We start from the raw sequence: 23,109 nt of genomic DNA on the forward strand, positions 1-23,109 counted from the left end.
CTGACAGGTAGTTTCTTTTAAACGATTCTTATGTTGTGCATATTGTTAATACATAACATTACATTTTCAGTTGATAAATAACGCTTATTATATGACTCTGTTGCATTAAATTATTCTGCAATTAGGAAACTTTTTGTAATTAATACTAAAAGTTTTTTTTTTTTTTAATTTGGGACGTTAAATAGGAAATGTACAGTTTCACCATAATTAATAGTGATTATTTTTATGTACCAGTGAAAAGGAGCCATAGATTGAAAGTGTGAATTGAGTACTTCAGCTCATAAAGATTACAGTCAAATATGTGTTTTGTTGCCCTCAAGTTGACTCTATTTCCTTCTAATTCTTAGTGTCCTTAGCATATTTCTTTTTCAGTGGATACTGAGTCCAGTGTTGTAGATTTGTTGGATGAGACTTGGGATATCCAGTTTCAGAAACTCTTATCTGTATTTCCAAAGTTTATATAGCTCTGAAAATTTGAAATCTTCAAAATCAATTGATTTTGATGGCAAAGCCTAAATTATTAAATGTGAGAGTAGTCTTTATTTTTTATTGTTACTATAATTAATTTGTTGGATTAGGGAATCCTACTTCAGACCCTTAGGGTATGTTAGTACAAGTGTACCACAAGAAATTAAATTTTAAAGGGACTTGTAGTATATGCTCAGTACATTCTGAAAGATACAAATTAAAATCAAAGGCATGAAGTCTTAACTGTTTAAAAGGTAGTTTATACTATTAAAGTATTTTTAACTAAAGTACATTATACTGTACAGTGTTTTACAAAAGCTTTATGTAAACTTCTTTCAGTGCTCACAAAGTTTTATGTATCTTCAGGGGTTTTGTAGTTGTAACCCACAAGAAAAATGTATATATTTACTTAAATGAACACATTAGTCCCTGTGGCTTCTTTTTTTTTCTTAAATTAAAAAATCACAGCGTAGTGTTCTTGACTATCTAGCACTAAAGAGTCATAGAAGACAATAATTTGTAATTGTTAAACTTAACAAAAATTAAAATTTAAAGGAGTGGTACACTAAACTAATTGGCATTTTTCAAAAATGCCGTAATTGGTGATGGGATTTTATTCTGCCCTCCCAACCCGCAGTTCTTTTGGTTCCTGAAGATTTATTAGCATGCTGTAAAAGTGTTGAATAATTTTTTTTGATAGGAATAAAAAAATATGTTGTTGGCCTCATTATCAAGACGTCATCTGACCCAACTTGTGTAGAGGTAAGAGCTTTTTTGGAGATTATTGCCACAGTGTAAAATCATTTAAACATTGGATCTTTAATTTAAACTTGCTTCTGTCACAGACATACAGACACACATGTATGTATGCATAATCATTTTCAGTAGATCTGCAGTCATTTTTTTTTCTCTCAGCAGAGGGTGAGGGGGATTGCCTACATTTGTTGTTATTGTTATCTGTTGTAGGTCCTCATCTAATCTATCTTTTTTCTTTTCTTAGAAGGAAAAGGTATATATCGGGAAATTAAATATGATTCTTGTTCAGGTAAGTTTTTACTTGGTACACTGTTTCCCTGAGGAGAATTAAAATGTTTCAGTTAGGCAGATTAGTTGAACAAAAGATTCTAACTTACCGTATTGAATAACTCCGATCCTGCCAGAGTAGTGATAGTCATGTACACAATAACTACAATGGTTATCTTACTGTCTGGCATTTAAATTTGGTACTGTTCTGTGTAAGAAACCCCAAGTACAATAAACCTTTGACTTATTTGGCTCCAATATGTATTGGACTGGTTAAAAAAAGTTCTCATGTGTCTCAAATTGGATGTTTCTTTTCCATGTCAGCAGTCTCAAGCTTATTTAAAATTTCCTTTGAATCCAAGCATCCCTTTAATTGATCTCTATATTTGGCATTTTTAAAAAAACCTTTCTATATGTTTAACTTTAGGAATTTTATATTTACGTATCTTTCAAAATATGTTCAAAAAGTTCTGAGAACATTAATTGATATATGAGAAAGATAGAATTTTCTGTAAAATAAGTTATAGGAACATTGGGTTTTCCCCAACACTTGGATTTTTACTAAGTTACTAAGTTCTGCTGGCTTTTATACTGAGGACTTTTTGTTGTAAACCTGTCGTACTGGGAAAAGAAAGAGTACGAAGAGGTTAATTTGCTTACCTCTTAGTAACAGGTACTATTATAGAATATCTGGATTGGAAATCCCTAGTTTACAAAATAAGCAGTACAGACCTTAAAATCTATTAAGCCTTTGGTCAAAGATGATTCTGTCCCCATTGGGAATGCTGCTTTTCTTCAGAGTTTATATATCCAAACCCTACTATATTTCCCTGCCCATCACCTTTTTTATCACATAGAGTTTGATCTTTGAGTCTCCTAGGATAATTTGCACATGTCTGACAGATATACATTAGAGCCAGATTAGAGCAGTCAGGATAATTGAGAGGAGGAATGGGGCTTTTGAGACAAAGAACTTTATCAGTGTTGTACTTTCTACTCAGTGTATTATATGGAGAGTAGCACATTTCCTGTCTTACTGTAGGAGAGGGGAGAAAATCAAAGATGGTTGGTATTTGCTCCAGCTTCTGGTATCACAGTGTCTATGAAGTTTGTCTTATTTGCCATTGAAAAATGAAATTAACTTTTCCTATCTTATTTTAGATATTGAAACAAGAATGGCCAAAACACTGGCCAACTTTTATCAGTGACATTGTTGGAGCAAGTAGGACCAGTGAAAGTCTCTGTCAGAATAATATGGTGATTCTGAAACTCTTGAGTGAAGAAGTATTTGATTTCTCTAGTGGACAGATAACCCAAGTGAAAGCTAAGCATTTAAAAGACAGGCAAGTACTTGTTTTAGAATTTTAAAGTAATTTTTCTAACAATTCCAAGGCATTCGGATGTAGATTAAAAATTTTTATGAAACTATGATTGTTGAAAACTAGCACATTTCTAGTTCTTCTTGAGTAATAATTTAAATAGTGGTAAAGTGAGGAAGTTCCTGTCTCGGCTCAGCAGAAACGAATCTGACTAGTATCTATGAGGAGGACACAGGTTCAATCCCTGGCCTCACTCGAGTTGGGTTTCTGGCATTGCCAGGAGCTGTGGTGTAGGTTGCAGGCATGGCTTGAATCTGGAGCTGCTATGGCTGTGGTGTAGGCAGGCAGCTACAGCTCCAATTCGACCCCTAGCCTGGGAACCTCCATATGCGGTGAGTATGGCCCTAAAGAGACAGAAAAAAAAAGAAAAAAAAAAAAGGTAAAGGAGTGGTCTAATACTCTAAATATGAAGGCCTAAAAAGTATATGTGGTATTACAGCAAATTAGCATTATACATGTCACGTGGAAGGGGTATAGTATAGGGTAAGACTTCCCAAGAACCTTTTCGTAATCTGTTTTATAAGGTGTCTAGTTAATTAAGGTCCAAGGAATTTACGTGTGTCCAAATGTCTAGTGAATCTTTCTGTTCTGCATTTTGTCACTTCCCCAATAGTTAACGCTAGGAACATGTCAAATTTTATTTTCTTCAACATAGTAATAAAATGTGTTTAGTCATTAAGGAACAGAAGTATTATCTTTATGTATTGAAACTAGCTTCAGAATTTAGAATTTTTTCCTTTGATTTGATGTATAGATACATTTTAGGATTGGGGTATATCTATCTAACACCACTCCTTATTTCGGAGAATTTTCTGTCTCCTATCTTGATTTAAAAGACTGAATTGATTGAAATTACTCAGATGGAATAAGGATGACAAAAAAAACCCATACCTAAAAAAAAAAAAAAAAAAAAAAAAAACCCACAAAATTAATGCTCTTTAGGTGAGTCTTAAGAGTGATATTACAAACATAGTTTTAATAACTTTGTAAATAGAAGTAATTAAATTTTTTAATGTCCAGGCTGCCAATTATGTTAGTATGTAAGTAATCACAGTATTTTTATTTCTATGTGTCTTCTAAATGGATCACTTTTATTTTTTAGCATGTGCAATGAATTCTCACAAATTTTTCAGCTGTGTCAGTTTGTGATGGTAAGTGCTTTTAATTTCATTTTTAAAAATAATGATCATACATGAGAACATGATTTACAAGCGTATTTTTATTGTAGGAAAATTCCCAAAATGCTCCACTTGTACATGCAACTTTGGAAACATTGCTCAGATTTCTTAACTGGATTCCACTTGGATATATTTTTGAGACCAAGTTAATCAGCACATTAATTTATAAGGTATGGTGGTATATTTCAGTTACATTTTTTACTAGATAGTTGTGTGTATTTTCTTATTTTATATAGAAAAACCGTTCTACATTCCTAGCCATAATCAATGTTGTTTCTAAAATGAGGAAATTTTCTATAATTTCAGCTAGTCTTTTTTTTTTTTGGTCTTTTTTTTGTCTTTTGTTGTTGTTGCTATTTCTTGGGCCGCTCCCGCAGCATATAGAGGTTCCCAGGCTAGGGGTTGAATCGGAGCTGCAGCCACCAGCCCACGCCAGAGCCACAGCAACGCGGGATCCGAGCCACGTCTGCAACCTACACCACAGCTCACCGCAACGCCGGATCGTCAACCCACTGAGCAAGGGCAGGGACTGAACCCGCAACCTCATGGTTCCTAGTCGGATTCGTTAACCACTGCGCCACGACGGGAACTCCTAGTCATTTTTTAAAAGTGTCAAAATCTCAGGATTCTGCCACCTGTACCATGCGCACTCTCCATGTGAACAACTAATAATGAATTTAGTTTGCCTTTATTTTAGTTGATTATATATGTCACAGTGAGGTAAGCTAAGGGATATTTCTATGAAATGGAAAATGTATTTTTTTCTGATAATTTTAAAGTAGTAGTATTTAATGCTTATATGTAAAAATCTTATATAATCATTCATCCAGAGACAATCAATTACTAACCTGTTATATTTTCAGGTGTTTTCTTATCAGATATGATGAATAAATTATGTATTTAACCAAGACCTTACAAAAGCAGACTATTATAACTTAAATTTGGGGCTTTGTAACTCTCAGGGCATGATACGGTCATATTCTATTCTAATATGAATTTAATATATTGAAGCCACCATTTTATTGCTACAATTTATTTAAAATTGTTTGCTATTGTCTACAGTACTGCAGGTAAGGTCAGACATTTAGGTACTTCTCAATTCAATAAATACACCTTCTCAACAATAAAATGTAAAAACTAGTTTTTCTCACACCTTCACTAATCCTAGGTATATATATGGCTCATCTCCTAAATTCTAAACAATCATAATTTTTTAAGATTACGCAGAAAACATGATGTCCTTAAGTGTATTATAGTAGATCACTTGGGGAAAGTTTCTAAGCAACTTTGGGCTTTTCAGATACCTAAGGACACATCAAAAGAAAGCACAGTTTGCTCCTAAAGCATTTACTGTCAGTTGGGTGAATAAGGAAATTTGTGTAAAAGATACGTACCAAAACCCTTATCATCTATTTATGATTTTTTTTTGTTTAGTTTTCTGATCTTTAAATCTTTTATTATTTCTTTTAATTGTTAATTTCAAGTGCTTGAGACTATTTAATTTTATGCGCCCTCCCCCTGGGCTTTTTTTTTTTTTTTTTTTTTTAATAGTTCCTGAATGTTCCAATGTTTCGAAATGTCTCTCTGAAGTGCCTCACGGAGATTGCTGGTGTGAGCGTAAGCCAGTATGAGGAACAGTTTGTAACACTATTTACACTGACAATGATGCAGCTAAAACAGGTAATGCAACACTCTTGAAAACGGCCTTAGAAAAAGTTGGGTTAGAAATGAACCCACATCACCTTTCATCACAACATAACTGTAAACAGATCAGCTGTAATGGGAATGAATATTTATTATGGAAGGGTAAGCTAGATTTTTTTTTTTTTTTTTTTTTTTTCTTTTTTAGGGCCGCAGCATGTGGATTTTCTCAGGCTAGGGTACCAGTTGAAGCTACAGCTGCCTGCCATAGCAATAGCTACAGCAACGCAGGATCCGAGCTGTGTCTGCAACCTACACCACAGCTCACGGCAACACGAGGTCCATAACCCACTGAGTGAGGTCAGGGATCAAACCTTCCGACCTCATGGTTCCTAGTTGGATTTGTTTCTGCTGCGCCACAGTGGGAACTCCTGACCATACTACATCTCTTAAATGAAGGGATTCAATCTCAGTTTGACTAGGTATATGTGAAATTATCTAGAAGGTTAATCAGAATATTGCGTATGTTTATAATCTGAATTCTTAATAACACAAATGTGGGATAACTGATACAGGCAAAACTCAAAAGGATAATGTTTGAGGAAATCTTTGCAACATCAAAAAAACCGAAAAGCTAGGACAAAGGGTACCAAAATGGGTATAATACACCAATTAAATTAAACCATTTAATTCCCTATGTGTAGTGAGAGGAGATGGAATCTTACAGCTTAAATGCGGTGTCTTTGTTGTTGTTTTTAACATGAAGGCTTATGATCCATATTTAAACCTACAGATGCTTCCTTTAAATACCAATATTCGGCTTGCATACTCAAATGGAAAGGATGATGAACAGAACTTTATTCAAAATCTCAGTTTGTTTCTCTGTACCTTTCTTAAAGAACACGGTCAACTTATAGAAAAAAGATTAAATCTCAGGGAAACACTCATGGAGGTAGGCTCTGTGAAGCTTTTGGCTTGTGAAAATCTGTGCATAATTAACACTTAAAAGCATGCCTTTCTTCTAAACTTCATGTGTCTTTTGACGTATCTTCTTACCTATTACTTGTTTGTGCATTATAAGTACATGTTGCCAATTCTGAATTATAGTTAAAAACTTAGTTTCCTGATTTTGTGGTGTTTAATGCCAAATCAATAATCTATAATGAAAATTAAATTCCTTAAAGGTGTGCAGATGTGTCGTTTCTAAGATGAAAAGTCTAAAGACATTTTAAAATTATGGTGTAATTCACATATCATAAAACTATCCATTTAAAATTGTGTGATTCAGTGTCATTTAGTATATTCACAGTGTTATCAACCATATTTATTCCAGAACATTTTCATCATTGACAAAGGGTGATATATCCATTGAAATAGTCCCTCCCTCATTTTGTTCTCCTTCAAGTCCCTAGCAACTACTCGTTTTCTTTAGGTCTCAGTAGATTACCTATTCTGAACCTTTCATATAAATGAAATCCTAATATATGGTCTTTTGTTACTGGTTTCTTTCAATTAGCATGTCATAGCATGTACCACCAGTATTTCACCTTTTTCTATCTTTCTTTCTTTTGGGGGTGGGGGTGCACCAGCAGCATATGAAAGTTCCTAGGCCAGGAATTGAATCCAACCCATAGTGGGAATTCCAGAACATGCCTTTTTATCTATACCAAATGTTTTCTAATATTCATACTTTTTTTACAATATATAAGGTTCTTGAAGTATTCTAGGACATGTCAGAAGAAAGCATAATTTACTCCTGGGTAATTTATGCTGTCTGATGAATAATGAAACTCGAAGCTGTACAAAATACAACTTTATTATTTTTGTCTTTTTAGGGCCATACCTGCATCAAATGGAAGTTACCAGGCTAGGGATCCAGTCACAGTTGCAGCTGTCAGCCACAGCCATTGCCACGCCAGAACTGAGCCTACTCTGTGACCTACACTGTACAATACCAGATCTTTTAACCCACTTAGTGAGGCCAAGGATCAAACCTGTGTCCTCATGGGTACTAGTCAGGTTCGTTACTGCTGAGGCTCAATGGAAACTCCACAGCATGAATTTTATTTTAACATAGCAAGTGGAAAGCAGTTTGATATTGGTTAATAAAGGTTTGTTTTAATGGTTTTGTTCTGTGTAGGCCCTTCATTATATGTTATTGGTGTCTGAAGTAGAGGAAACTGAAATCTTTAAGATTTGTCTTGAGTACTGGAATCATCTGGCAGCTGAACTCTATAGAGAGAGCCCATTCTCAACATCTGCCTCTCCATTGCTATCTGGAAGTCAACATTTTGATGTTCCTCCCAGAAGACAACTGTATTTGCCTGTATTATCCAAGGTAACAATAAAATATGTTTTCGAGTGTGCTTCCTGTGATTTTCAAGGACTTAAATGCAAATACTGACTTTAATTTTTTGGCTAAGTCTATCCAAGCACCACTTGTGAGTACTGGCAATGCAAATGAAACACAAAACTTAATTTTTATCCATGATAAATAAAGACTGAAAGTCATTGTAGAATTACATTTTAAGTATGGTTGTATTTTAATATTGTGGGAATAGTTTTGTTTGGTATGTTGGTGTTAATTGTTTTTCAGGGAGTGGGGGCTACATTTGATGAGTCTGGGTTTCTGTATTGTTTTGTTTTATGGCTGTACCCAAACCATACGGAAGTTCCCAAGCCAGAAGTCCCCGGCCAAGCATGAAATACAAGCTATAACTGTGACCTACGCAGCACCTGTGGCAACACCAGGCCCTTCCAGACCCTTCAACCCACTGCCCCGGGCCAGGGTTTGAACCTGAGCCACTGTGGTCAGATTTATTTATTTATTTATTTAGCTTCTTAGGGCCACACCCATTGTATATGGAAGATGGAGGTTCCCAGGCTAGGGATTGAATTAGAGCTGTAGCTGCCAGCCACAGCAGCGCTGGATCTGAGCCACATCTATGATTCACACCACAGCTTACAGCAGCATTGGATCATTAACCCACTGATTAAGGCCAGGGATCAAACCTGTGTCTTCATGGATACTAGTCAGGTTTGTAACCACTGAGCCACTACGAGAACTCCTACGGTCAGATTTTTAACCCACTGTGCCATAGTAGGAATTATTTATGTAGCTGTTTTCAGAGATCTAACAGGTTTTTTTTCTTGTATATTGTTAAACAGGTCCGTTTATTGATGGTTAGTCGAATGGCTAAGCCAGAGGAAGTATTGGTTGTAGAAAATGATCAGGGAGAAGTTGTAAGAGAATTCATGAAGGATACAGATTCCATAAATTTATATAAGAATATGAGAGAAACATTAGGTAAGTTAATAAATGCTGTTAATTAAATCTTTATCTTTGTAATTCTGTTCTGGGATGGAAATACTTTTTAGGAAGTATGGCATGCTTAGGTTCTAAATCTATTAATAGCCATCATATTTGTGTGCAATTAGTAAAAATCTTTTTGCTCATCAGGTTTTGAGTTTTGAAGCTTCTATAACTTTTTTGCTTTCTTGTAGTTTATCTTACTCATCTGGATTATGCAGATACAGAAAGAATAATGACTGAGAAGCTTCACAATCAAGTGAATGGTACAGAGTGGTCATGGAAAAATTTGAATACATTGTGTTGGGCAATAGGCTCCATTAGTGGAGCAATGCATGAAGAGGATGAAAAACGATTTCTTGTCACTGTTATAAAGGTAGGCAAGAGGAGTGTGTGTACTGGAACCATTAGATAAGTGTGCTTTGTTACAAATGACTGGACTTTGTCTTATTTTACAGGATCTATTAGGATTATGTGAACAGAAAAGAGGCAAAGATAATAAAGCTATTATTGCATCAAATATCATGTATATAGTAGGTCAATATCCACGATTTTTAAGAGCTCACTGGAAATTTTTGAAGACAGTAGTTAACAAGCTTTTTGAATTCATGCATGGTAAATCTTATTTAATATATTCTATTTATTTTTGCTGAATAAAACAATTTTTTTGAAAAAAATTTTGGTAATTGTTCTTGTTTTGTTAGAGACCCATGATGGAGTCCAGGACATGGCTTGTGATACTTTCATTAAAATAGCTCAGAAATGCCGCAGGCATTTTGTTCAGGTTCAGGTTGGAGAAGTAATGCCATTTATTGATGAGATTTTGAACAACATTAACACTATAATTTGTGATCTTCAGCCGCAACAGGTATGTGAAGCACAAAGCATATTTTTCCTGGAAAGTAACTAATATTTTGTTTGTTTTGTTTTTGTCTTTTTAGGGCTGAACCCATGGCATATGGAGGTTCCCAGCGAGAGGTGAATTGGAGCTATAGCTGCCAGTCTAAGCCACAGCCACAGCAACGCCAGATGTGAGCTGCGTCTGCAACCTACACTACAGCTCACTGCAGCGCCAGATCCTTAACAGACTGAGCAGGGCCGAGAATTGATCCTCGGTCCTCCTGAATGCTAGTCAGGCTCGTTTCCGTTGAGCCACGATGGAAACTCCAGTAACTACTGTTTTTATGAGAATTCATTAGTAGGAGTAGAAGGAAAGCCGTTATTAGATTCAGTTTTCAAGTATCTCTGGTTTTTATATTGAGACAGAAGTTCAACCAAAAGTTTGTTGGGCTGCTTTTTACTTAATATAAATTATTTCTGACACTGTAACAAAAAGTTTATTAAATACATATTTTTTGTGTGTATGTGTGTGTATATATATATATATATATATACATACACACATATATAGTATGTTTGTGGCCTTCCTTATTAGATGCATGAAAGTAAACTGTCTGCCTTTTAACATAGGTCCATACATTTTATGAAGCTGTGGGGTACATGATTGGTGCACAGACAGACCAAACAGTACAAGAACATTTGATAGAAAAATACATGCTACTTCCTAATCAAGTTTGGGATAGCATAATCCAGCAAGCAACCAAAGTAAGTTTTATGACTTGTTTTAAAAGTTGTTATGGAATTTAATAAAAGATTATTTACAAAGTAGTAAATTTAGTACCTTTGACATCTCTGTATCTGATCCATAACTTCTTTTACATGTTTTTTGCACATTGAAAAAATTGTAATGTATTTTTACTCTGTTTTGATGGAAAATTAAGGGTCTATTCTTAGTGATAAAGTCTTACATTCGTTTCACCGTTTAAGGTTATAAATGTGATGATGGTTTGGAATAAGGCAGGTAATGTTTTTTGCTTTAGCTACAAAGATAATTTTCACGTGGTAAGTGGAGTTGTTTTTTTGTCCTTCACAGAATGTGGACATACTTAAAGATCCTGAAACAGTCAAGCAACTTGGTAGCATATTGAAAACAAATGTGAGAGCCTGCAAAGCGGTTGGACACCCCTTTGTGATTCAGCTTGGGAGAATTTATTTAGATATGCTTAATGTATACAAGTGCCTCAGTGAAAATATTTCTGCAGCTATCCAGGCTAATGGTAAAGGACTCTGAATTCTTACGGAGTGATAGAGTAACAAGTCAGTTGTATATTCATATTCATTGCCTTAGCATAAGCATTCAGCACTTCTCACAGATTTTAATTAATCCCTCCCATGTTTTTAGGCAGTTGTTTATAACCAGTCACATACCCCTTTCACTTAAAAAATTAATCTTAGTTTATTTTCCCAGGATACCTATCTTTGTACTCTTGTCTTTGTTTTCTAATAGTAAATGAGAATTAATATCTGAAGTACGTAACTGCCAATATAGAATTTTAGTTGTCAAGTTGGATTCCACTTGATTATGTTTTTTAGGTGAGATGGTTACAAAGCAACCATTGATTAGAAGTATGCGAACAGTAAAAAGGGAAACTTTAAAGTTAATATCTGGTTGGGTGAGCCGGTCCAATGATCCACAGATGGTAAGTGAGATGGGCCTTTTGTTTGTAAAGTTAACGCTGCATTCTCTGGAATGTGCATATATCTCTGTATGCATTTAACTATTTTAAAGGTAATTTCGATGTTTTTATTTAGGATTATTTTATAACATTTTATTTTATTGGAGTCTAAGTACATTAAAGTAGCAAGATGGGGAGTTCCTACTGTGGCTCCATGGATTAGAATCCAACTAGTATCCTTGAGGATGGGGGTTCAATCCTTGGCCTTCCTTGCTCAGTGGGTTAAAGGATCCCATGTTCCTGCATGTTGTGGTATGGGTTCAGCTACAGCTCCAGTTAGACCTCTAGCCCAGGAACTTCCATATGCCACGGGTACAGCCCTAAAAAGACAGAAGGGAAAAAATAGCAAAAATACCATCTTCCCAGAGAAATTGCTGTTAGTGGGGGTAAGGGGTGGTGATGTAACAAGATAGCTGAGTTGTTTTTATTTTTCCATAGATGGAGTTCAGGTGAAATTTTTTGTTTTCCTCTTAATTTTGAGAGCAATTTGCAAAGCTGTCATTAGTTTGCTTCTTAAGTGGGGATAATCAACCAGTTAAAGGTTTCAAAGTCTCTTTTGCTCTCTTATTCCTGTTAGTCTTAAATGGTTTTCAGAAACTAAACTAGTTCCATATGTCTCAGCTAGGTGGAAATGTGATTTATGGGGTTTTTTGAGCACCTTGTGGCATATGGGATTCCTGGGCCAGGTATCAGATCCGAGCCACAGTTGTGACCTGTGGCACAGGTGTGGCAATGCTGGATCCTTTAACCCACTGTGTGGAGCCAGGGATCAAACCTGCATCCTGGCGCTAACAGACACGCTGCTGAACCCATTGTGCCACAGCAGAAACTCCTGTTCTGTTGTTCCATCTTACATTCTCTTGATCCATTGAACATTACAAAAATTTTATTCTGTTTATCACTTTTGTGTGGAAATACTATTGATAAGTATGCCATTTATTTCATAATTTTGGGATTTCAATATTGTTCCTATTTATAGGGAAAATTTTTAGGAAATTCTTAAGGTATCAACCTTAAATACCAAAAGGTTTTAAAGGTGCATTATGAGATTAGAACTTAACTTAAAATTGGAAAGTAGGGGTTACTGTCATGGCTCAGTGGTTAAGGAATCCAGCTAGGAACCAGGTTTGATCCCTGGCTTCACGCAGTGGGTTAAGGATCTGGCGTTGCCGTGAGATGTGATGTGGTCACAGAGGCGGCTCAGATCTGGCATTGCGGTGGCCCTGACGTAGGCTGGTAGCTGTAGCTCCGATTAGACCCCTAGCCTGGGAATGTCCATGTGCCGAAAGTGCAGCCCTAAAATGACAAAAGACAAAAAAAAATTGGAAAATAAAAAATAGGATGAACTGAAGGGATTGAGAAGTTCATAATTTATAAAAATTTGGGCAGTAATTTCAGAAGTATTAGTGTTAATAACAAGAAAGGTATTATTTTACAACTAAGATTTGAGTTTTGAGACTGAATTAAAAGAGCCAGTTTACAGGAAAATAATTTCAGATACTTGAGGGTAGAGGAGGAAAGAAATAGGTGAGGTAGATTATGAAGTACAAACTTCTGGAGTTCACGTCGTGGTGCAGTAGAAACAGTTCGACTAGGAAGCATGAGATTGTGGGTTCGATCCCTGGCCTCGCTCACTGCGTTAAGGATTTGGTGTTGCTGTGACCTGTGGTGTAGGTCGCAGACTTGGCTCAGATCCCACGTTGCTGTGGCTCTGGCATAGGCTGGCAGCTACAGCTCTCATTGGACCCTTAGCCTGGGAACCTCTTAGGGTGCAGCTCTAAAAAGACAAAAAAAAAAAAAAACCCACAAAACTTTAAAAAAAAGTTCAAACCTCTAATTACAAAATAAATGAGTCACAGATATGAGATGTTTCAAATCACTATGCTGTGTAACAGGAGTTAACATTAGCAACAAACATACAACAAATTCAGAAAAAGAGATCAGATTTGTGGTTACCAGAGGAGAGGGATGGGATAGGGAGAATTGAATGAAGGTAGTCAAAAGATGAAACTTTCAGTTTTAATATAAATAAGAACTAAGGATGTGATATACAAAAACGATAAGTAAAACTAACATTGCTGAGGAGTTCTCTTGTGGCCCAGTGTTAGCAAACCTGATTAGTACCCATGACGATGGGGGTTCAGTCCCTGGCCCCGCTCAGTGGGTTAAGCATCTGGCATTGCCATGAGTTGTGGTGTATGTAGGTGGCAGACTCGGTTCAGCCCCTCCTTTGCTGTGGCTGTGGTGTAGGCTGGCAGCTGTAGCTCCAGTTCGACCTCTGGTCTGGAAACTACCATATGCTGCAGTGCAGCACTTTAAAAAAAAAAATAGAACTAACATTGCTGTGTATTATATAAGAAAATTGTAAGTAAAGTTATACAGTGCTGTACATTAAGCATGTCTCAGACTTGAAGATCAAGAAAAATAAGTAAGAACTAGTTTTAAAAAAAACCAAATGGGTAAAAGGACAATAATTTTTTGCTTGTTAAAAATCTTACTAGACCTGTTTTGCATAGTGGGACACTACTAACCAGTAATCTTTAAAGGAAACATTGGTTGTATTTATTGTTAAACATCTTAATGGAGAACCTATTAAAAACATGAAAGTTACGCCTTAATAAGACTTTATTGAGAGTAAGTGGTGGGTCTCTACTTTGAAGTTAACCATCCCTCATACACAGTACCTTAGAATCCTGGTCCTGCTGCATTAGAGCTAGTCACTTGATTTGAGGCCTCAGTTTCCTTTAATAATTAACAGATTTAAACTACATTGTCTATGGCCCCCTCAGACTATCATGATCTCTTGGTAGAAAATTTTAATACATTAAACTTAAAGTATAGGAGTTAGCAGTTTTCAGCAGATACTCAACCTAAATTAGAGATATTGACTTAGCTACTTAATGAGTTAACAAGTGCCTAAATTAATGTTGAAAATTTTTTGTTTTGTTTTTCCTTTTTTTAACAGGTAGCTGAAAATTTTGTTCCTCCTCTGTTGGATGCCGTTCTCATTGATTATCAGAGAAATGTCCCAGCTGCTAGAGAACCAGAAGTGCTCAGTACTATGGCTATTATTGTCAACAAGTTAGGAGGACATATAACAGCTGAAATACCTCAAATATTTGATGCTGTTTTTGAATGCACATTGAATATGATAAATAAGGTATGTGATCTGCATTTTTTAATGTACAAGAAATTATAATAGCAAGGTACATTTGAGATTGTTCAAATAGCAACTTGCATTTATTGAAAAATTGGCTTTAGTTGTATTTGTTGAAATAAACAGGCGGGTTTACATTTTTAGTTTTTATAAGTATAGTATATCCTTATAAAGAATGGGGAAATGTATTAACCAAGAGGAAGAAAAGGTACATGTAAGTCTATACCTTTATGCAGTAGGTAACAATTTTCTAATCTGTACAGTGGTCTCAAGGTCATTAAAATTGGTAGTGGGAGTTCCCGTCGTGGCGCAGTAGTTAACAAATCTGACTAGGAACCATGAGGTTGCGGGTTCGGTCCCTGCCCTTGCTCAGTGGGTTAACGATCTGGCGTTGCTGTGAGCTGTGGTGTAGGTCGCAGACTTGGCTCGGATCCTGCGTAGCTGTGGCTCTGGTGTAGGCTGGCGGCTACAGCTCTGATTCGACCCCTAGCCTGGGAACCTCCATATGCCGCGGGAGCGGCCCTAGAAATGGCAAAAAGACACACACACACACACACACACACACACAAACACACACACACAAATTGGTAGTGATGGAATTGCTATTGTGGCTGAGTTGGGTTAAGAACCCAACTAGTATCCATGAGGATGTGGGTTCTATCCCTGGCCTTGCTCAGTGGGTTAAGGATCTGGTGTTGCCGTAAGCTGTGGTATAGATCTCAGATGCCCAAATTCAACCCTAGCCTGGGAATTTCCATATGCCACAGGTTCGCCCTAAAAAGAAAAAAAAAAGTTGGTAGTGATTGTGTTAAAGTTACTAGAAAATGTGCGTGGTTCTTAGGTGGCTTTTTTTTTGGTCTTTTAAGGGCCACACTCTTGGCATATGCAAGTTCCCACCCTATGGCTCAACTACTGGCCTGTGTGCTCACCAAGGCTGGATCTGAGCCACATTTGCGACCTACACCACAGTTCACAGCAAGGCCAGATCCTTACCCACTGGGCAAGGCCAGGGATAGAACCTGCATCCTCATGGATACTGTTCAGGTTTGTTACCGCTGAGTCACAATGGGAACTCCTCTTACGTGGCTTTTGATGAGTTCTCTTTATAATTAAATGACCTTGTATTCCTTTGTTTTGGGAAGTGATTGGTATAATAAATAGTAATTTTGTCTTACTTGAGAGGTGAATTCTGTTGTCTTTGGGTTTGCTTTTTCAGCAGGCCATACATCTTATGGGATCCACTAAAAACTCCAAACATTTATACTGAATTAGGACTTATTTTTCCCCTTCCATAATTGAGGCATTGAAACTTTCCTTTGTTCCCACCACTTCTTTTTAGGACTTTGAAGAATATCCTGAACACAGAACGAACTTTTTCTTGCTGCTTCAGGCTGTCAATTCTCATTGTTTCCCAGCATTCCTGGCTATTCCACCTGCACAATTTAAACTTGTTTTGGATTCCATTATATGGGCTTTCAAACATACTATGAGGAATGTAGCAGATACAGGTAAATACATGGGAACAGTATTCTTTATGTATTTGACTACCAAGCTACAGATAGTCGTAGATAAGTAGGTATCACTTCACTTGTTTGAGTGCATCAGTTGCACACATGTGGAATAAGTCCTATAAACAGTTAAATCATCTGTTCTAGAGTGAGTCCATTGGCAGAACTGAGTTATGAGGAGATGTGCGTAAGATTCAAGGCAAGGAGAGCATCACATATCCATGTCCTCACCAGTGTTTCCCTTTACCCATATGCTTTTCCTCTGTGGCACTAAGAGTCAGCTAAGAATAAAGCAAGAAAACTATTTCTAGCAGGGGGATTTGTTTGTTTTACTTTTAAATAATAATTGGTTTATGTAATAGAAAAATCTTACTCAGTTGTGCTGCTTTGGGGGTGGATGTAGAGAGGAGCATCTAAACCTTCAGAAACAACGGAAAGGTGGTAATGGCTAGCTTTTATAGTCTTAAGTAAGCAGTCATTGATTCTAGTTTAATTACATTCATTACTGATTCAATATAATACATACAGATGATGTTAGTCATTACCAAAAAAAGACCTGAGAATGGGCTTTAAATGAATTGTTTAATAGATGAAGTCTTTTTATGAATGTTGTCATTATGTAGTAATTTTGGCATTGTATGTATTTTAGGCTTACAGATCCTTTTTACACTCTTACAAAATGTTGCACAAGAAGAAGCTGCAGCTCAGAGTTTCTATCAGACTTACTTTTGTGATATTCTTCAGCACATCTTTTCTGTTGTCACAGACACCTCACATACTGCTGGTAAGAATTTATTAAAGTCATAAAAACATTAAGTGTTCTGGTTGTTTTTGCAGTTTGGGGTTAATGATGTCCTTCCTATCAACAGGTCTGACAATGCATGCATCTATCCTTGCATATATGTTTAATTTGGTCGAAGAAGGAAAAATTAGTACACCATTAAATCCTGGAAATCCAGTAAACAACCAAATGTTTATTCAGGAATACGTGGCTAATCTTCTTAAATCTGCATTCCCTCATCTACAAGAGTAAATACACTTTTTAATAACCTTAAATTTATAAGTTTTTTTTTTTTAAAGCAGTTATTTAATCATTGTATCTTGACTTGCAGTGCTCAAGTAAAGCTCTTCGTGACTGGACTTTTCAGCTTAAATCAGGATATTCCGGCATTCAAGGAACATCTGAGGGATTTTCTGGTACAAATAAAAGTATGTATTTTATTTACTGTTGCATAAGTATTGAGTAAAATATGGTTAGATTGTTGCATCTAGATTTTTTTTTTTTGGTCTTTTTGCCTTTTCTAGGGTCGCTCCCATGGCATATGGAGGTTCTCAGGCTAGGGGTCTAACTGGAGCTGTAGCCGCTGGCTTACGCCAGAGCCACAGCAATGCGGGATCCAAGCTGTGTCTCCAGCCTACACCACAGCTCACGGCGACAGCTGGATCCTTAACCCACTGAGCAAGGCCAGGGATCAAACTGGCAACCTCATGGTTCCTAGTTGGGTTGTAAACCACTGCGCATGATGGGAACGCCTTTTGTATCTAGAATTGACTTCAAATATACACATGGTCTAGAAAGTAATTACAGAAAGAAAAGTAGGCTATCTGCTAATTATCAAAGTTCCCCATAAGTACTGTTCCTTACTAACAACGGGTATAAAAATCCCAAAGAAACTACCATTGTTTCGTTCTCCTGTTCCACTCCTTTAAAAAAATTATGGATTCGGTCACAGTGTTGCAATGTAGACATTTATATCTTCTAAAAGATCCCCCAAACATTTCAAATCTGTTCAGCCTTGAGTTTTCTTACTATTTTGAGACTGATTACAAGAAAGTATTTATATACATATATTATTTATATGTGTATTTAGTTTTAAAAAATTCATAGATAGTGTATAAAGGATGAAAATTGTGTAAAATGCAATTATGAGGACAGTAATTATATAGTTAAATGTGATCATCATTAGCCTTGGAACATCTTTTTTTTCTTTTTTTTTTTTTTTTTTTTTGTCTTTTTGCTATTTCTTTGGGCCGCTCCCACGGCATATGGAGGTTCCCAGGCTACGGGTCGAATCGGAGCTGTAGCTGCCAAGCCTACGCTAGGGCCACAGCAACACGGGATCCGAGCTGCATCTGCACCTACACCACAGCTCATGGCAAGAAGGAACATCTTAATATTATTTCTTATGAAGTGTATTTTATATATGGCATTACACTGTCTCTTTATAATCTTCCCCCCCCCAAATAACACCTTTGATTTTTAATTCAATTATGTATAATTTCAACTCAACAATTGATGAATAAATTATCACTTGTTTAAGCAGGGAAGTGCTTATCTACAATTTTCTTTCTTTCCAAATGCAAGTCGTTTTCCAAATTCAGGTTCATTGTGCTGACATTTCAACTCTGTTTTCACAGGAGTTTGCAGGTGAAGATACATCTGATCTCTTTTTGGAAGAAAGAGAAACAGCCCTTCGACAGGCTCAGGAAGAGAAACATAAACTTCAAATGTCTGTCCCTGGCATCCTTAATCCACATGAAATTCCAGAAGAAATGTGTGATTAAAATCGGAAGTCATGCTGGGTTTTTCTTGGGTTGTTTTTTTTTTTTTTTTCTTTATTTCTTTTTTTCTTTTCTTCTGCAACTCTTGTTAGCAGATGAAAACAGCATCTGGATATTTGTCGACCAAAATGATGCCAATTTGTAAATTAAAATGTCACCTAGTGGCCCTTTTTCTTATGTGTTTTTTTGTATAAGAAATTTTCTGTGAAATATCCTTCCATTGTTTAAGCTTTTGTTTTGGTCATCTTTATTTAGTTTGCATGAAGTTGAAAATTAAGGCATTTTTTAAAATTTTACTTCATGCCCATTTTGTGGCTGGGATGGGGGGAGGAGGCAAATTCAATTTGAACATATACTTGTAAATTCTAATGCAAAATTATACAATTTTTCCTGTAAACAATACCCATTTTTAATTAGGGAGCATTTTCTTTCTAGCCTGTATTTCAGTCTAGAAGAAAAGATAATGAGTAAAACAAATTGCGTTGTTAAAAGGATTATAGTGCTGCATTGTCTGGAGTTAGCACCTCTTGGACTGAATCGTTTGTCTAGACTACATGTATTACAAGTCTGTATGGCAAGTTTGCAGCAAGATCATGTGCATATCATCCCATTGTAAAGCAACTTCAAAAAATATGGGAACACAGTTAGTTATTTTTACACAGTTCTTTTTGTTTTTGTGTGTGTGTGCTGTCGCTTGTCGACAACAGCTTTTTGTTTTCCTCAATGAGGAGTGTTGCTCATTTGTGAGCCTTCATTAACTCGAAGTGAAATGGTTAAAAATATTTATCCTGTTAGAATAGGCTGCATCTTTTTAACAACTCATTAAAAAACAAACAAAACAAAACTCTGGCTTTTGAGATGACTTATACTAATTTACATTGTTTACCAAGCTGTAGTGCTTTAAGAACACTACTTAAAAAGCAAAATAAACTTGGTTTACATTTATTTTCCCTCTATTGGCTCAAACTTATTCCTATGTTAATAAAGGTGGTTATTTGTGTTTAGGTATTAGGTAACATTTTAAAATGGAATTCAGTACCTCTTAACTCCCAAATATTATTTCTAAGGTTTTTGAGTAAAGGCAGCACTTGTATAAAATGAACACGCTCCTGAGGTACCTCTGTTCTTCTCTGTGACTTTATTTGCAGTTAAAAAAGCATCTTCTCTTCTCCAGTTAGGATTGAACCCCTAAGCATTTGAAGTGCTTCATGTTTTTGGAGAATCAACAACTTGGTGTAATTGCTATACTCCTAGTTTTAGAGGGTTTTGGAAAAACTGGCATCGTTTCAGTAGAATGTAATCTCATATAAATAATATTTTCTGGAACAAATGGTTAGATTTTAAAACGTATTCAAAGAATATTGTTAAGACTTGATTTAAAACTTTAGCTTTGTTAAATCTTTGATCTTATCATTGATGTTTACCTAAAAAAGGTTTTCTTGGATCAGTAAGAGTTCAGGTGCAAATTGTTCTATTTGAATCAGCTATAATTTGTATTTAGTTTAGAACAGCTGTCACCATTTCCACCCAGTGTCATATATCATTTTATTTTTCTACAGCCTCATTGCTTACCTTGCTATGTTCTGGATGTTTAAGAAACCAAGCTCTGGCTTGGGAACCAGGGCAGTTCACTTTGAATTAAAAATGATTTGCAACTGGGGATGCAGCCACTATCAAACATAAACTTAAACCTTTATTTAGGTTAAAGCGAGTTGTTAATAGCCATAGGTAAAAAGAATCACTTCTTCAAGATAAAAAATACATAAAGACACGTTCATTTAAAATTTGTACATAGATTGAACTAGAAAGCTCAGTTTTAAGCGGAGGTGTTTTTTTGTTTTTTGTTTTTTTGGTCTTTTTTGTGTCTTTTTGTTTTTGCTTTTTAGGGCTGCACTTGTGGCATATGGAGGTTCCCAGGCCAGGGGTCAAATTAGAGCTGTAGCTGCTGGCCTACGCCACAGCAACACCAGATCTGAGCAGCATCTGCAACCTACACCTCAGCTCACATCCATGCCAGGTCGATCCTAACCCACTGAGTGAGGCCAGAGATTGAACCTGTGTCCTCATGGGTGCTAGTCAGATTCGTTAACCACAGAGCCACAATGAGAACTCCTAAGTGGTTTTTGTTTTGTTTTGTTTTAATTTAAAGTAGATCTCAGAGTTCTCTGGTGACTCAATGGGTTAAGGATCCAGTGTTGTCCCTGCTGTGGCTCGGGTTCATGCTGTGGCATGGGTTCAGTCCCTGACCCAATAACTTAGGCATGCCAAGGTCATGGCCAAAAATAATAATAGATGTCATCAGTTTTTTTCCATTCCATATTTAAAATCCCCTGTGTGAAGATTGGTTGCAGGAGTGTGATCAAGGGAGATTTGGCCAAAATGAGAACATGACAGCAATAGTAAATCTAGGGTGGGCATTTTTTGTTTAATTGACAGTTAATCATAATTCAGGCCAACATCAGTATATTTGACAGCAAAGCATACTGATGCCTGGTCATTTGAGATGTTTGGTTTAGGGCTGATTAATTCCTGGAACAAGGCAATGACTCAGTTATAAACTGTGGGGGAGAACTGAAATTGTCTCATGAGTAGATCTGAATCCTAGTCTAGGTGCTTAATATGCACTCATTTGAACTTAGAAAAATGGGTCACAAAGCTAATTCCTGTGTCAGTTGTGAGGATATCTCATTGAGAGTAAGATGCATTTTTTTGTTCACATTTTAGCATCCCTGGAAATTGGGGTTTATTTTATAGTCCATAGCATCTTAAAACTTAGGGTGGCTAGGCAATACTACTGACATTTCCCTGTTTGTCCATGTATGAGTTTAATTAGAGCTGTGTGTCTTTATTAGTTTTAATTGCTATTTGAAAGGGTCTTACAGGAGTTCCCTGGTAGCCTAGCGGTTAAGGATCTGGCTGGTTACTGCTGTGGCTTGGGTTACTGCTGCGGCACAGGTTCAATCCCTGGCCTGGTAATTTAATTTTTTTTTTTTTTTTTTTTTTTTTGTCTCTTTGTCTTTTTGCCATTTCTTGGGCCGCTCCTGTGGCATATGGAGGTTTCCAGCCTAGGGGTCGAATCAGAGCTGTAGCCACCAGCCTTTGCCAGAGCCACAGCAATGCAGGATCCGAGCCGCATCTGCAACCTACACCACAGCTCACGGCAATGCCAGATCCTCAACCCACTGAGTAAGGCCAGGGATCTAACCCGCAACCTTCTGGTTCCTAGTCAGATTTGTTAACCACTGAGCCACAACAGGAACTCCTGGCCTAGTAATTTCTGTGTGCCACAGGGGTAGCAAAAGGAAAAAATACGAAGGATTGCCTGGCAACAAAATAAAAATGTCATCTTTGTGCAAATAGGCATCCAGGGGCAGCAAGATATAAACTTGGTAAGGAAGGAGGTACCCATTGTTATAAGGGTAATTAAACTTCAATGTTTTCTTACAAAGTGGTGACCACATTTTCCTTTGGGACCTAAGCAGGAGGGCTGCCCAAGAGCAGTAAAGCAAAGACTTGTTCACCAAATGCCATGCAGTGCAATTTTATTCATGAGAAGTTGATAATGAAATTTCAAAAGGGGTTCTGCAACCAATTCATGCATTTTGCGGTAAGGACTTACTGTTTTGGTTGATAAGTGTTTTCTTTTTTATAATGATTTTTATTTTTTCCATTACAGCTGATTCAGTATTGTGTCAATTTTCTGCTGCACAGCAAGGTGACCCAGTCGCACATACATGTGTACAGTCTTTTTTTCTCACATTATCATGCTGCATCACAAGTGGCCAGACACAGTTCCCAGTGCTATACAACAGAATCCCATTGCTTATCCATTGATAGTGTTTTCTCAAGCTTGGTGGCACATCTTGGTAATTGATATCTTAGATTTGAAATAGAGCAGTAAGTATAACAAGTGTCTTCATAGACTGTCAACCCCATATTGAGCAGAATCTATGGTAAACTTACCTAAGCTTCAGGCTTTTCACGATTTGATGCCAGTATACAACATACATTAAAAGAGTTGGAGAAAATATATTAGAATGTTGAAAAAAAAAAAAAAGAATGTTGAGAGGATTTGGTCTGATTTAGCGGTATGTGTGTTGAGTTTTCCTCCCAGAAAGTTTCCAGAAGAATTAATTCAATAATGATATGAAGGCTTAAGTCTGTGGAAAAGAGGTTCAAAAAGTTGCAAGTCAACTGATTATGCTGGTGTGATCAGAAGCTCGTGGAGAGGCTCCATGGTGATGTAGTAGTTAAGGATCTGTCATCTCTGCTGTGACTCAGGTCACTGCTGTGGTGTGGTTTCTGTC

The 23,109-nt window shown here is 36.6% G+C and overlaps 1 protein-coding gene across 6 annotated transcripts in view; it reads left to right on the forward strand.

Moving 5' to 3' along the window:
- Window positions 1-19,747, forward strand: part of XPO1 (exportin 1) — a 45,245-nt gene extending 25,498 nt beyond the window's left edge. For 5 of the 6 annotated variants that reach the window (XM_021087484.1, XM_021087485.1, XM_021087486.1 and 2 more), the window contains 21 exons: window positions 1,169-1,230; window positions 1,469-1,513; window positions 2,653-2,834; window positions 3,973-4,021; window positions 4,099-4,218; window positions 5,600-5,728; window positions 6,483-6,641; window positions 7,830-8,027; window positions 8,858-8,996; window positions 9,194-9,375; window positions 9,458-9,614; window positions 9,704-9,867; window positions 10,470-10,604; window positions 10,933-11,116; window positions 11,433-11,539; window positions 14,541-14,735; window positions 16,072-16,240; window positions 16,890-17,024; window positions 17,110-17,269; window positions 17,353-17,449; window positions 18,659-19,747. In XM_021087484.1, coding sequence (XP_020943143.1) covers window positions 1,169-1,230; window positions 1,469-1,513; window positions 2,653-2,834; window positions 3,973-4,021; window positions 4,099-4,218; window positions 5,600-5,728; window positions 6,483-6,641; window positions 7,830-8,027; window positions 8,858-8,996; window positions 9,194-9,375; window positions 9,458-9,614; window positions 9,704-9,867; window positions 10,470-10,604; window positions 10,933-11,116; window positions 11,433-11,539; window positions 14,541-14,735; window positions 16,072-16,240; window positions 16,890-17,024; window positions 17,110-17,269; window positions 17,353-17,449; window positions 18,659-18,805 — 2,915 coding nt within the window. In that variant the 3' untranslated portion in view covers window positions 18,806-19,747. Of the gene's footprint in view, window positions 1-1,168; window positions 1,514-2,652; window positions 2,835-3,972; window positions 4,022-4,098; window positions 4,219-5,599; window positions 5,729-6,482; window positions 6,642-7,829; window positions 8,028-8,857; window positions 8,997-9,193; window positions 9,376-9,457; window positions 9,615-9,703; window positions 9,868-10,469; window positions 10,605-10,932; window positions 11,117-11,432; window positions 11,540-14,540; window positions 14,736-16,071; window positions 16,241-16,889; window positions 17,025-17,109; window positions 17,270-17,352; window positions 17,450-18,658 lie in introns of all 6 variants that reach the window. The other variant, XM_021087488.1, reaches the window with a different exon arrangement.

This window comes from Sus scrofa, chromosome 3, assembly GCF_000003025.6.
Source record: "Sus scrofa isolate TJ Tabasco breed Duroc chromosome 3, Sscrofa11.1, whole genome shotgun sequence".
Taxonomy (NCBI): Eukaryota; Metazoa; Chordata; class Mammalia; order Artiodactyla; family Suidae; genus Sus; species Sus scrofa.